The sequence below is a fragment of the Cavia porcellus genome, unplaced genomic scaffold (assembly GCF_034190915.1).
Source record: "Cavia porcellus strain 051 isolate PalLab524CR breed Dunkin Hartley unplaced genomic scaffold, mCavPor4.1 scaffold_5, whole genome shotgun sequence".
In the NCBI taxonomy this organism is placed as follows: Eukaryota; Metazoa; Chordata; class Mammalia; order Rodentia; family Caviidae; genus Cavia; species Cavia porcellus.
The window spans coordinates 12,475,271-12,489,968 of record NW_026947488.1 but is presented as its reverse complement, the minus strand read 5'-3'; the positions used below and the strand labels follow the sequence as shown (position 1 = coordinate 12,489,968).

Here is a 14,698-nt window from a genome sequence, read left to right as displayed (position 1 = left end):
TGGTTGGTTTGTTTCTGAGTCAAGGTCTCACTGTGTAGCCCAGGCTGGCCTTGAACTCACGGCAATCCTTCTGCCTCAGCCTTCCAGAGTGCTAGGATACAGGTGTGCGCCACCAGCCCGGCGCTCCTTGAGTTTTGAGACAAGGACTTGCTAAATTGCCTAGGCTGACCTTGAACTTTCCAGCTTCCTGCTTCAGCCTCCGCAGTGGCTGGGCCTGCGGGTGCACCTGGCTGACAACGGGGCTTCTGCTGCTTCCCCCTCCGGCACTGCCCAGGGACTCTGGTGAGAAGGGACGCGTGCACCCGAGCACCTGGCAGTGGGGTGGCAAGAGCCCGCTGTGCCAGCCACATCTGTGCTTCAAGCCTCTGTACCCACGGAACTCAGCTGACAGCGGGCATTGGCAGCCCACTCTTTTCCTTTCTTTTTGTAGCACGAGGGATTGAACGTGTGCTTTTGCACCAAGCTACACCCCCAGCTCCCCAGCTCCTTTTTATTTTCAATTTTGAGACAGGATCTTGCTAAATCGTTTTTGTTCAGATTGGGCTGGAACCTGCAATCCTGCCTCAGCTTCTTAGAGTGTGGGGGTGGGGGTGGGTTGGGGTTCCCAGGCTTGCACTGCCGGATCCAGCCCCTTTCAGGCCTAAGGGTGGGACTGAAAATGTCCCCTGAGCTGCACACATACCACCCTGGCAGTACCGCAGGGCCACCAGGGCTAGGGGAGGCTGCCACCCGTCACCAGCCCTGCCACTCCTACCCACAGCGTGTCCTGGGAGACGGGCAGGGGCGCCCAGCCTGATCTCTCTTGAAAGTGAAACTTTAAAAATTTTTATTTTATTTTCATTTTTGCTGCACTCGAGACGGAGCCCAGGGCCTCCTCACACCAGCAACGCTCTGCTTCGGAGCTGCACCTGGGCCTTGAATTTGTCAACATGTAAATAAACGCCCGCGTTCTGGGTGGAGCGCCCCCTGCCGGGCAGCCCCCGTAGCCCCAGGTGCGCACGCACGCGCACGCGGGGACATTGAGGCCGTCAGGAGAGGTCCGGCCTCGGGGGAGGCAGGCAGGGCCCCAAACCACAGGGTAGAACACTGAAGGAAAGTCCAGGAGGAGCAGCGGGCAGGCCACGTCCCACTCCCGTGGGAAAGCAGCGGTGGCGGAAGGAGGGGCCGGCGCGCACGCGCACTGCGGGCCTTCCCAGTCCCGGGATCGTGCCGGGGCTCTCGCCCTGAGCTGCATCCCCTGGCCCCGCTTTTTTGGTGTTTTTGATATGGGCCTCCCATTGCAGTTCATGCTGGCCTTGAACTGGTGGCAACCCTCCTGTGATTAGTGTGCACCCAGCACTTTTGTTTTTACTTTGATACGAAGTCTTGCTAAGTCCCTAAGTGGCCCAGGTTGGGCTGGAATTTGTAATCTTTCTGCTTCGGCTTCCTAGAGCGCTGGGATTCATGTACGCCAGGGTACACAGTATCTAAACTAAAGTAGAACCAAAGCAGGGTTTCTAGCTCACTCTGGACCCTCCTAGTGTACAGGGGAGAGAGGATTTACTACCAGGGGCTTGGCTGTTGTTATGTCGTTCTCTGGCTGCGTGGCTGTGACTCCCTGCTGCAAATGACAAACCTCCTGTGTTCCGAACCTTTAACACAATGGGAACTGGGCAGTTTGCTACCCTGAATCACGCCTTGTGACTGAGTTTTTCCATGCTGGCCGCACCTGGTGGAGATCTGCTGAGCCACAGAGCCTGTGGCCCTCGGGGCTCTTGGAGGCCAGAGGACACGGCAGCTGTCTCAGGGGACAGGCCAGCTGCTGTGCAGAGGCCACAGTGGCTGTGAGCTGGCTGTGGCCCATTGGTGTGTTCACCTTGTCCTACACAAGGTCTGGGCCCTGACCTCCTGCCTGCACGGTGGGTACTGCAGAGCTGAGTCGCTAGGCCTGGGGGCTGGCTCACACCCACCTTGACAGGGTGCCTGCTCAGTGGAAGGGTGACAGGAGCAAGGAGTTGGCTCTGCCGAGGCCTTTCTCCCAGACCACTCCCCAGGGGACAGCGATGGGGTACAGCTGGGTGCGCTCCCACAGCCCAGCCAGCATTGCTTCTCACACAGGAGGAGCCAAGCTGCGAGCAGCTCCTCTGATTTCCTCCTGAGGAAGGGCAGGTCCCTGAGGTTGAGCACCAAACTTCCTCCGCGGATCAGGGACACTGGCCAGGAGAAGCAACACGACTGTCCCCTGCTTCAGGAGGGAGAAGAGGCCACACAGGGATCTGCTGGCAGGTCTCTACCTGACCATGTCCGCCACATATCCTCAGAGCAGGACTACAGCAGCGGTGTCTCCATCCAAAGGGACCTGGGCTGTCTCAAGATCAGGACGCCGTCAGAGGCCAGGACAGGCAGTGGACCTGCTTCCCAGCCCAAGGGGGTACTTTCTGTACCCACGGCTCTGCTCTCAGGTCACTATTGAGCCTCCTTCTGCCCTAAATTTCTACACAGTAGAAACACAGTACAGGAGCTGACCTGGTGATAGGGGGCGTTACTGATACCTAGTTAAGCAAAATGTTTCTGTGAAAAACCCGTCTAGCTGGGCACAGCAGCATATGCCTGTCACCCCAGAACTCTGGGAGACGGGGGCAGGGCCCATGGCCCAGCCAGTCCGACCAACTTCTGGAAACTTTTGTCTCAAAATAAAAAAAGGCTGGGGATGTAGCAGTCCTGGGTCCAATCCCCAACCCTACATGGCCAGGGGGCCGGGGCGCTGTGTTCTGAATTTACCCACATGAATGCTGGTGTCCCTCATAGAAGCACTTCTTTATTTTTGTCTTTTTCCTTTTCATCGGTACCAGGGATCGAACTCACAAGTGCCTGCTTGCAAGGCGCCGCTGAACTAAATCCCCAGCCCCAATATAGAAGCACTTCTATAAAAGCCTTTTTTGCCTGCTGGCCTAAAAATCCTAAATATTCTTCCACAAAGACGGACCCTGCACCTGAAACATTACATTCTGTCCCTACTGAACAAGCCGAGGAAGAAGGGCCCAGCCTACGAAATATGAACGCACACTTGTGTTTTATTAAAATCAGGCGATGGTCTGACAATAAAAAGGCTGCGTAGGGAACACTGTTAAGTGCAACTAGAGGGCGTGAAATCCGTGAACTAAGGTTTTCCCTAGAAAAGGATGGATGGAAACTGCTTTGCTTTGCAGACTTGATAGTTACTGCTTTAAAAGGTGGTTTTACACAAATACTAAAAACCCCCTTCGGAACACCACGAATCGCTTTATTTCGGTTTGCATCCACATTTCAGCATTTAGTGGTCCTGAACAGCGGGAAAAGGCAGCAGGCAGCAGGTGCCAGGCCGCCAGGCCGCTCCTTGGTCCCTGCCGAGCAGAGAAGCAGCAGCACCAGAGCCAAAGTCCACACCTCGGGTTCTTCTGTGCAGCCGTCAGATTTCCCTCCAGACCCAGATGGAGCCCAGGGCGGCCAACGAGGCCCTCGAAACCTTCTCCAACGCTTCAACGCGGCGTGGGCAGGGGAGGGAGCCATCCAGAGGGACTGCTCGTGCTGACCAGCATCCTTGTGTGGCGGTGCTCCAGGTCTGCTGGCAGGGACGTGAGCGCTGGCAGGTCTGCTCTGTTCACTCATCAGACCTGAGCTAAGACATCGGCTGACGGTGACAGCGGGTGGCAGAGCCCGGGACCTGGCGCCCTTTCCCAGGCTGGCAGAGGATGAGTGACTGGGTCCAAAGCTAACGAGGGAGGTCAGAGGCTCTTTCCAACCTTATCTGATGGCTTCTGGCCAAGGAAGGAAGGGTCGTGGGAAGTGTTGGGGTGACAGTGTGACAAGGGAGAGGAGGAGGGAAAAAGCAGCACCCCTCGATCAAGGTAGGGGACAGATGGGGGAAAGCCCTGAATTCCTCACCAAAGGCCAATTTCAGAGGGAGACAGAGGGTTACAATCTATGCTTCGGCCAAGGGTGGGAGCGGAAGGGTGGGACAGGTCAATGGCTTGAAGGGGGCGTCACTTAAGACTTAAAAAAAAGAAACCAGGGTGCAGGCAAGCACCCCCCACACCCAGCAGTAGTCCCACAGGCAGCAACCTGAAACCTTCACACCCACTCAGCCGCCACCCGGCCGGGGCGGGGCGGGGCGGGGCAGGCGGCCGGGCTGAGCCGGCCCTGTCGTCAGCAGCAAGGTGGTTGTGTGATGCGTCTCTTCACAGTTAGGTCAGATGTGCACCACCAGTCCCGATGGGAATCAATTTAACACACTTCCTTGATCCCAGAAGTTCAGCTATGCGGACAGTGGTTACACTTGACAGATGATTGGTTATAGCACAACTTATATATTTCAAATGGACAAAAAATTAGTATCATTTACAGTATCTTAAGATAAACTGCCTTTGAATGGGAGCTTCCTTTCCAGTACTTTGAGGTCTACAAGACGCAACTATAAAATTTACTACTGTGGAAAATGAAGACTGCTTGAACCGAATTGGGGTGGGGGTGGAGGGGGCCCGGGGGCTTTGATTAATTGCTGTAACACTGTCCTTCAGGCGGCTGAGGAAGTTTCATGTTTTCCTTAGACATCATTAAGCGCCGAAGCTCTTGGAGAACAACTTTGATGCTATAGGAATTCTGCCATTTTGCTAGCACTGATATGGCTCTGGGATCCACCTATGAAAAAGGCAAACAAAACCAAGTCACTCCCAGCTCTCGCACACGACAGCCGCATGCCAGGACGAAGCTCCGTAGTCGGGCGTGATGCCCCTGCCAAGCTGAGCGTGATCACAAGACTACAGGTGGCGTGCGGAGCTCCGCTGCAGGGTTCCCTCCCTGCTTGGCCTGTTTTTCTCTTTCTTTCTTTCTTTCTTTCTTTCTTTCTTTCTTTTTTTGGTACCAGGGATGGAACTCACAATCTTGCGCTTGCCAGATGGGCTGTACTGCTGAGCTACATTCTCAGCCTGGTTTTTCTTTTTGTGTCCAAAGATGGGAGAAGAAAAGGGTGGCACAGGCCCTTGGTGAGATTCACCACCATGGCTCACAGAGAATAAATGCCCTGGGCTGGAGGCTGCCACGCCCAGGACAGTAAGGTCCAGGCTCTGGTGACATCTCTCAGCTCAGTGCAGCATTTTCAAAGCAGAGCGGGACACGGGCTTTACAGGGACTCAGATGCAGCAATGCACAGAGACAAAAGGGACAGGGCCCTTCTCTCCGAGGTTTCCTGTGCAGCCTTCTGAGCATCCCAAGGATGCAGGCTGGGCACAATGTTCATAGGTCCAGCACCCTGCTGACCTTTCTCTGGACAAGATGGCAGGCCTCAAGGTTCAAAGCTTTACAGGCTGTCTATGCAGCAGGGGGATATGCTGGGGGGGAGTGTGATGGCAGGACACTTGCCTGCCACATGCAAGGCCTGGGGTTTGATCACCAGTATCACCAAAACTGAAACAAATATGTCTGAAAAAAATTGATTTTGGTTTTTTTTTTTTTTTGTCAAGATAGGTTCTTGCTAGGCAGCCTAGGATGGCCTCAAACTCACAGCGATCCTCCTGCCTGAGCCTCTCAAGTGCTGGGATTACAGGCGTGCACCACCATGTCCAGCAAAATCTGAAATTTTTGGTCATGTTACTGTTTAAAATTTTTAGATTTTGGGGGCTGGGGATTTAGCTCAGCGGCATAAGCGCCTGCCTTGCAAGCAGGCAGTCAGGAGTTCGATCCCCGGTACCGATAAAAAGGTAAAAAAAAAAAAAGATAAAAAGTTAAAAAAAAAAATTTTAGATTTTGGACTTTTTTTTTTTTGGTACCAGGGATCAAACTCATGACCTTGTGCTTGCCAGGCAGGTACTTAATCCACTGAGCAAAATCCCCAGCCCCTGGATTTCAGATTTTGAGATGAGAGAAAAGTTAAGGCCCAGGAAGTAACGGTACAGGCAAGATCTTTTACTTCTGTGCCCCAGTTTCCTCCAGTCTACCTCGTGGGGCCGTCTCGGAGACTGAGCTCCGGAAGTGGCTGGCGTACAGCAGGGCAGTGAGTGCAGTGTGACAGCTGAGCCCACATGTGTAGACACGCGTGCTGGGACCCATCGCCAGGACATTCGGGGGGAGGGAGGAGGGCCCAGCCCAAAGGCCCATGCTGTTAAACTCAAATCTCAACCCAGAGGAATGAGGGAGCAGAAAGAACCACTTACCACTCCATTAGAACTATTGACTCCATTCATATTAATTTTTGTTACAAATCTTACGAAGGGGGGTGCTTCTGGGTATTTAGGTCCACATTCTATTTTAAGGCTGTATATTCGGTTTTCATAAATTGTCTGGAAAAGAAAGGGGGAACAGATGTCAGGGAATTATAAACAAAGAACTCGGAGTGCAGGAGCTCCTGACACCCGCTTACTCCTGACCCCAGGGAGTCACATGCCAGTCACTGGCCCACTCCTACCCCGGCTCGCAGTTCTGGGCACTGGGGAATAAAACGCTGTGCATCACTGAAGCACCACGATGTCTTAAGCTGGTGTCACTAAGTCCAACCAGAGGGACAAGGGTGTTTCTCTGCCCTGCTGACCTGTCCTGCTCCGGGGCAGGGGGGTGGTGGTGGTACAGGAAGCCACCCCGAGTGTCCACTCACAGGCCGGCAGCTGCGCAGGAAACACCACTGTGCACAAGGCAGGCGCAGGCCCCCCAAGGCGCCGCCCCGGCTCCCCACTTCCCTCAGTGGGCTGGCTGCTGCCAAAGGGGCCCTACTGGAATGTGCACCCCTGTGGCCTCTCTCCTTGCTAGTTATGATGACCCCAAAGTCTGCTGGCATTTAGTGGGGCTCGTGTAAGAAAAGGCAGCTCTTAAACATGCCAGTGGTGCCTTGGTGGAGAAGGAAGTCAACCCCCTCCCCAGAGACTTTCCACTGCTCTTTTTTGTACCAGGAACCGAACCCAGGACCTGGCACTTGCCAGGCGAGCGCTGCACCACTGAGCTAACCCCCTGGCCCAGCCTTTCCATTGCAATGCCCACTTGTGGCCTTGAAGACCCAGTGCAAGCCACAACTTAGATGCCACAACTCAGCCCTACTCTACAGAGTAGCTGATCCACCCCTGACACAAAGCTGGAACATATTTAATAAGGTTCATCAATTGTCAGAATCTTAGTCATTTCCCAAACGAAGGAAATCGAAATTCAAATGTGGGTCTCTACCTCCACCCAGCCTCACGCCGCCCCTCCTCTTCCCTAAAAAGCAGTTTGCTGAGGTCTCCAGAGGCCCAGCAGCCCCCACTCGCTTCCCTCCTCTGCCACCTGCCAGCCGTCAGCAAGAACCTACTGTTTCGACCCCCAGAGACCCCACATCTCTCGCTAACCCACGCCGTCACCTTGCGTGAACGCCCACAGCTGCTTTCTCCTCACTCACCTGCTAGTGCACCCCACCTCCTCTCTCAGCCCCTCCCGCCCCATTCCTGTCCCAACGCACCAAGTTCTCTCCGCCATGAGGCCCCATCACAACAGCTGCGCCCTCAGAGGTCCTGATCCCCGCCCGAGGACCAGAGTGCCCTGAGCACAGGGCCAGGAGCAGGCGCTCAGCAGCCCGTCCGCAGCGTGGGCCAAATGAATGCATGAATGAACGAACGCTGCTCTCCACACTCTCAGAAAATGAACACTACCTCACAATTGAGGTGTTCCCTCCAAGGAAAAACATCCCTCAGAAAACAGAGCAAGTAGGAAGCAAACAAGGACACGGCTGACACATAACTCTCGGAAATCAGAGTAGATGCATCCCCAGCTCTCAGCCCTGGGCCCACCAGAACCATCGGGCCACTGGGTCCAGGGCAGGCAGGACCCCACGCCAGCACTCACGCTCCCTGGCTGGTTGGTTGGTAAGTACACATGTAGGGACGTTGGTATTTACTGGGACAGGGTCTCACTACGTAGTTCACCCTAGTTTTGAATTCACAATGTAGCCGAAGCTGGCCTTGAATTTGTGATGACTCTCCTGCTTCAGCCTCGGGCTGTTTCTTGGGGTTTTTTTTGGTCTTTTTCCTTTTTATCGATACTGGGGATCGAACTCACGACTGTGCTTACAAGGCAGGCGCTTATGCCGCTGAGCTAAATCCCCAGCCCCTGTTTCTTGGTTTTAATCACACAATTTAAAGACAAAATTTCTTACATACGAAGAATTCCCTCTGGGGAGCATGGGCTTGTGGTAATTACCAAAACCAGGGCTTTTACCATTCCTTTTGTCCAGTGCAGAGGATGAGTAAGAGCTCTGTCTGGCAGCTTGGCCACAGCCCTTAAAACCCTGTCCGTGTCCTCTGGAGGCTGCACTAGGGGTCATCGGAGCCGCGTAGGTTTTACTCACATTTTGTCTGCAGTGTCTAACGGCGGAGAGGGTGGGCAGCTTAGTAACAGGGCTCCGAGTACCGCACAGGCCAGACCGTCTCAGCGCTCTGGACACCAGCAGGTCCAAGAGCCATGGAAAGGCCAGGAGGACCTTCTTAGGAGGAAACATGGCTCCTGATTTCCTGTTTTATTTTATTCACAAGTGCTCCAAGTACCTGCTGAAAGGCTTCAGCCTAGGAAGAAAATGTGTCTGAAGGAGAACGGCAGGCACCTTCTGCTTATGTGAGAAAATGCTAACTACCCTGATCTGATCATCATACATGCTAATTATTGCTATAAATATGTACAACTATTACATATCAATAAAAAAAACAGGGCAGAGTTCAGTGGTAGAGCTCTTGCCTGGCATGTGTGAAGCCCTGGGTTCCACTCCTGGTACTGGGGCTGGGGGCGTAAGTCCTGTAAGTATTGAAAAAACCTTAAAAATACTCTCATTATTTGATCACAGACGAACACATCCCACTCCGATGAAATGTCTTAAGTGTCGGGGTTAATTCAGCAGTGCCCTTCAAAACGTGCACAGGTACGCTCAGACCAAAGCCTTTTCTAGTCACTACTACCTACTCACGTACAAAAGTGTAAGGTGCTGTCTGCAATGCTACAGTAACTATCCACACCCTAACTACCCGCAGAGGACTCATGCACACACGCGGCACACATGACGGCCGCGGAGACAGCAGGACGCCCAAAGCCCATCACAGCAGACGGCAACTGCCTCGGCGCGGGCGCACCTGTGCACACAGCTGTTTCTCTATTCACAGCTACAGGCCCTGGGTCTGGGGATCACAGTTTTCCTGGGCTTAAAATATATATTATGGGATAACCCAGCCTAATCACACCCCCCCCCAAAAGGGCAAATTCCAACAGAGACAAAATCCCTGCCCAGTACTCCTCCAAACTGTTAGGGGAGGGGCATCAATACAAGAAAACCCTGAGAAAGTTTCACAGCCACAAGGAGCTTGCAATACTATGGCTAAGTGTAATGTGGGATCTGGCATAGGGTTCTAGAACAAAAAACCAGACACGAGGTTAAAATGAAGAACATTTAAATACAGTATGGTCTTCAGCTAATAAACCGGTTCACTAGGGGCAGAGACACCGCTCCGTGGCACAGCACTGCCTCAAGTGTGAGGTCACGAGTTCAATTCCCAGTACAAAAAAGAAACAAAAAGGACATGACATTGGCTCGGTAGTTGTGACAAACACTGCACTAAAGATAAGACGCTAACAACAGGAAATGGGGGCTGGGGAATGGTACACAAAGAACTTTCTATACTCTTCAGTAAATTTTCTGCAAGTAAGACAGCATCTGCTACAAACATATACAAAGAAAAACACACAAAGACAATGTAGGTCAACCAGCTAGCTGCCACTCAGCTCTTAGCAAGTCAGTTTTTTCTCCTTTGGGTTTTAGAGACAGCGCTCACTAAGTGGCCCAGGCCGGCCTAGAACTCACCACTCACAACCCTCCGGCCTCAGCCTGAGAGTGCTAGGATTACAAGTGGGTGCCTCTGTGCACCACAACAAATCAAGCTCACCAAATTCAAATCCAATGTAGTAATGCATAAATTATTTGTATGCATGCGAGCACAAACCCAGGCTTTGCATGTTAAGCATGTACTCCACCACTGAGCCACATCTCCTGCCCTATAAACTATATTTACTGCGTGCATGCCATGCCAGAACAGAGTATGGACCTTCTAAAAAGTGACTGCAGAATCTAAGACAACCTGAATGGCTCCGGATGCAGATAAACCCACAGCAGCTGTGACAGGAGACAAGCCACCTTGCCATCCATCGGTTTTGCTGGGGAAGGATGGGGTTGGAGGGGTGGGCGGGGCAAAGGTTAGAGAGGGGTAAAATACCACAACAGGGATCTAAAACAGAATTTAGCATTGGGAACTGCTTAAACAGGTTTTGAGGAATGAAAATGGGAAAAAAAAAAAGGTACCTGCTTCCCGAAGGGAGGAGCCGCAGGGGGAGGTGGGTCTGAGGCGGATCAGACTGGGCCTGGGGAAGGGCTCCAGGACTGAGCTGGGACCTCTGTGGCCCTTGGGGGCACAGGATGGAGGAGCTGGGATGAGACTGGTCTGAGACACAAAATCAGCTCAAGGCTAAACCCCAGGTGCAGGTGCCAGGGTAAGGGCTGTTACCAGAGCAGCAGAGACAGCGACGGGCAGAGGTGCGGCAGAGGCCCTCCCGTCCCCTTCCAGAGGCCTCCCAGAGCCCCTGGCTTAGAGAAAGCAGCTCAGCGGAAGGCGGTCAGGGAGGGAAAACCCGCTTCCCAGGTCCCGGCCTAGGCAGAGAAAGGTGGGCTGGGAGCTGCCTGGCCGACCAGCCGTCCCTGCTCAGTGACAAGGTGTAGTCATCCTGAGAGCCCCACCTCTTGGGGGGGCCCTTCTGAGTACCCCAGGGCCCCAGGCAACAGCACTCATCTCTCTGAGTCAGTCTGAAGCTAAACACATCAAATTCATCATATGATCTTCATATAAAACCTGGAGAACACAGGCCCTGGTTTTTTTCTGTTTGCGTGCTGCTCCTGTTGGGAGCCCCTCACCCCAGCAGCCAGAGCCAGCTCCTACAGGCAGCTGGGCACACACCCACAGCACCTGGCCTCTGGCTTCCCAGCGCCGGGCGGTTACTGTCTCCCACAGTACTAGTGTGTTTCCACATTGCCTGTTTTTGTTTTTCAGCCCAACATCCATTTGATTGCCTTCTAGATTATGTATCTTGGTTGAGACACCTAGTATGGGGTACAAATCCAAAAAAAAATGAGTTCACTATTTTTTTTTTTTTTTTAATCTAGATCTCACAATATGACTCAGGATGGCCTTGAACTCCTGAGGATCCTCCTGCCTCAACCTCTCAAGTGCTGGATGATGGGTGTGCACCACCACACCCAGTGAAATCAGTGCCTGCAAGAGAGCTGTACTAGTACTGTTCACAAAAGCCAAAATATAGAAACAACTTAATGTCACAAATGGACAAATGGACACACACACAAACACACACACACACACTCTCTCTCAGAAACGTTCAGTTATAAACAAGAAATCTTGCTATTCACAGTAACACAGATGGAGGACATTATACCAGTGAAACCAGCCAGACCCAGACAGCTGCTGTGTGATGTTGCTTCTCCATCATTCTAATCGTTCTAAAAGTTGCACTCAGAGGCAGAGAGCAGCTTGCTGACTGCTTGGAGCTGAAGTATGGGGGAAGTGGATCAGAGGGCACGCACACACTCTGAGGTGTAAGATGAATCAGTTCTGGGGATCTAATACGCTGTTCGGTCCCTGTGCCTAATAATACTGCATTCTTCACTAGCAATGTGCTGAGAGCACATTTTAGATGTCTTCACAACAGAGGGACACACAGTAAGATATAATGAGTATGTTGATTAATCTGATTTTGATATTTATTAAACAATACATATGTGTATCAAACCATTACTATATATATGTTGAGTATATACAGTTTTTATTAAGTCAGTTATAACTCAAACCTGGAACAGAAAAAAATACCTGATATGCTTTCTATTCTCCTAACACAAAGAATTACATACAACTAAACTAGCCCCTTACTCTATATACTCAGCACTGCAGAGTTTTTTGTTTGCTTGTTTGTTTTTAAACACATGTATCATGGGATTTAGCTCAGTAGTATAAGCTCCTTCCTGGCAAGCACCAGGTTGTAAATTTAATCCCTGGTACCTCCCAAAAATACACATGTATTTTATCAGTCATATAATCGCTAGAGATTTAGCTCAGTGGCGTAAGCACCTGCCTGGCAAGTGTGAGGTCATGAGTTCAATCCCTGGTACCAAAAAAAAAAAAAAAAAAAAAAAAAGTCACACCATCAAAGAGTGTTCGCTTCCATCCTCTTTTCCTCTTTTTGACTTGGGGTTTCATGACATAGCTCAGGCTGGCCTCAGACTTGCAGTGATCCTATTGCCTCAGCCTCCTGAGTGCGGCGATGGAAGCTCCATGCCTGGGTTCCTCCCCTCCCCCCTCCTCCCCTCCGCCTTTCTGCAGCTTGAGGGACTGAACCCATCTAGGTAAGTGCTCTACTACCGAGCTGTATCTCCAGCCCCCATTTCAATTTTGCTTTGGGTTTTGAGACGGGGACTCGCTGTGTGGTTCATACTGGCCTTCAGCTCACTATGTAGCCCCAGCTGGCCCTGCACACCCAGGCTTCATCAGCCTCAAGTGTTCGGGTTAGAGGCAGGCACCGCTATGCCTGGTATTAAACTTTACTTTGAGAAAGGATCTCAAGTCGTCCAGACTGGCCTCAAACTTGAAGAATCTCATTCCTGAGCCTCTCAAATCACTGGGATTACAGGTGAGCAAGCCTGTGCCTTTCTGAGGAACAGAGTAGGCATGGATAAAAAGATACTCACTACTGCATCAGAAAGTGAAGATAACCAAGTTGCAAAACACACACTGCAAAATAAAAGCATTAGGCATGTATGTCTGTGTACCCTGAGCAAAAGTAGACAGAAACTTAGGGCATTAGGACTTGGTGGTTGCCCTTCTGTAAGAAGCCTCCTGACCTGGGTCTCGGGGCACCTTCCCTTCTATCTACACACTGGGACCTGCTGCTGGTCCTTGAAAGCACGCGGAGAAGCACCCAGGGGCCCTAGAGGCAGAGCAGTGCTTTGCAACTGTCTGGGAGGGGACAATTCAGGTTTTCCGCAGATACTATGGCTGTTACAATTGGGACTGGGGTGCCATTGCCATCCAGCAAGTAGAGGCCAGAACACTGCAAAATTCTGATCCCGTAATGCACAGGAAGGTCCAACACAAGGATACAGATGAGGGCTTGGGGGTGTAGCTTGTGGTAGAGGCTTGCCTATCATGTGCAGGGCTGTGGGTTCAATTCTTGGCATCAGAAAAACAAAAATCAAAACCAGAAATAGGGCTAGGGACACAGCTCAGTAGCTAAGTGCCTGCCCGGCAAGTGTGAGGTTATGAGTTTGATCCCCGGTACACACACACACACACACACACACACACACACACGCACGCACGCACGCACAGACCCAGTGGAAAAGAAAAAGGAGAAAACTGTACTACAACCTAACTACATTAGCACTTCTGTGAGTGGAGAACTACTCCTCACCTAAGTGCTGTGTGCAGCCAGACGTTCGCCAGGACTTGGCAAGGAGACTGGGAAGCTTCGCTCTAAGGCTCAGAGACTTGCTTTTCTATAAGAGAAAAAAAGGGGCAGTGGTGGCACCCAGAAGGACACACATGTGCATTATTTTGCTATGACTGACCATGCTGCAAGAAATAAATCTGTACAATGTCCTTGGGCAATGCGTTCAAGAAAAACTGGAGAGTAAATTCCTAGCTCTGTGGCTAGATTATAGTCTAAATTTTTATGTAAGATTTCCTCCTGAGAAAAACAATGTAAAACAAGGTCAGTTAGTTCGGTTCTCTGTTTAGATGCTTTAATGATTACGTTGATAATCCAGCTCCAGAGAATGTACTTTGTATGCCGAAATCAAATAGTTTGGCCACAGGAAGCACCTAGAAGCAGGGAGTTTGTTTTATAACTATTTTAACCTTGGAGAACCAAGCTAACCAAAACTCAAGGGGCATCGGGTGTGGCGCCGCACACCTCTAATCCCAGCATTGTGGAGGCTGAGACAACAGGATCACTGACAGTTCAAGGCCAAATCAAAGTGAGTTCAAGGACAGCCTGAACTATGTATGAAACTCTGTTTAAAACAAAAACAAAATCAATCCCCCCAAAAAACTCTCAAACCTATAGGGGCAAAAAAAATAAGATAAACAGCACTGGTGTGGATGTGAGAAATGAGACTCCTAATGCAGTACTAGTGGAAACGTAAGACAGTACAACCGCTTGGAAGCCAGCCTGGCAGTTCCTCAGGATGTTAACCAGTTAACAAAGGACCCAGCAGTGACACTGGACGTACATCCAGGAGCTCAAAAATACATGTACAGAAAAGCCTAAAAAAGGTTTCTAGCAGCATTATTCAAAGTAGCCAAAAGGCAGAAGTAATAAAAATGTTTACCAACTAGCCAGGTGTGTCCTGCACTCAGAAGGCCAAGGCAGGGGGACACCATGACTAGGTCGCTGGTCCGTGCTACACAGTGAGCTCAAGGCCAGCCTGAACTACACAGTGAATCCCTGATTCAACAAATAAATGAACAAATGAAGAAGCAAAGCTCACCAGTGAATAAACAAACAAAATATGGTACATTCACACAGTGGAATATTAATTAGAAAAAGAACAATGTGTTGAGAGCCATTATAATGGGACTGAATCTTGAAGAAATTCTGATAAAGCCCGAAACAACAGATAAAATAC

The 14,698-nt window shown here is 51.1% G+C and overlaps 1 protein-coding gene across 8 annotated transcripts in view; it reads right to left on the bottom strand.

Moving 5' to 3' along the window:
* Positions 1 to 3,033: 3,033 nt before the first annotated feature.
* The window catches only part of Ube2v1 (ubiquitin conjugating enzyme E2 V1), a 38,582-nt gene continuing 26,917 nt past the window's right edge, over positions 3,034 to 14,698 (bottom strand). For 4 of the 8 annotated variants that reach the window (XM_063248184.1, XM_013150406.3, XM_063248185.1 and 1 more), the window contains 2 exons: positions 6,168 to 6,293; positions 3,034 to 4,656 (listed from right to left, as the gene is read on the bottom strand). In XM_063248184.1, the coding sequence (XP_063104254.1) occupies positions 4,510 to 4,656; positions 6,168 to 6,293 (273 nt within the window). In that variant the 3' untranslated portion in view covers positions 3,034 to 4,509. Of the gene's footprint in view, positions 4,657 to 6,167; positions 6,294 to 13,482; positions 13,568 to 14,698 lie in introns of those variants that run through there. The other 4 variants (XM_063248183.1, XM_005002818.4, XM_013150407.3 and 1 more) reach the window with 2 other exon arrangements.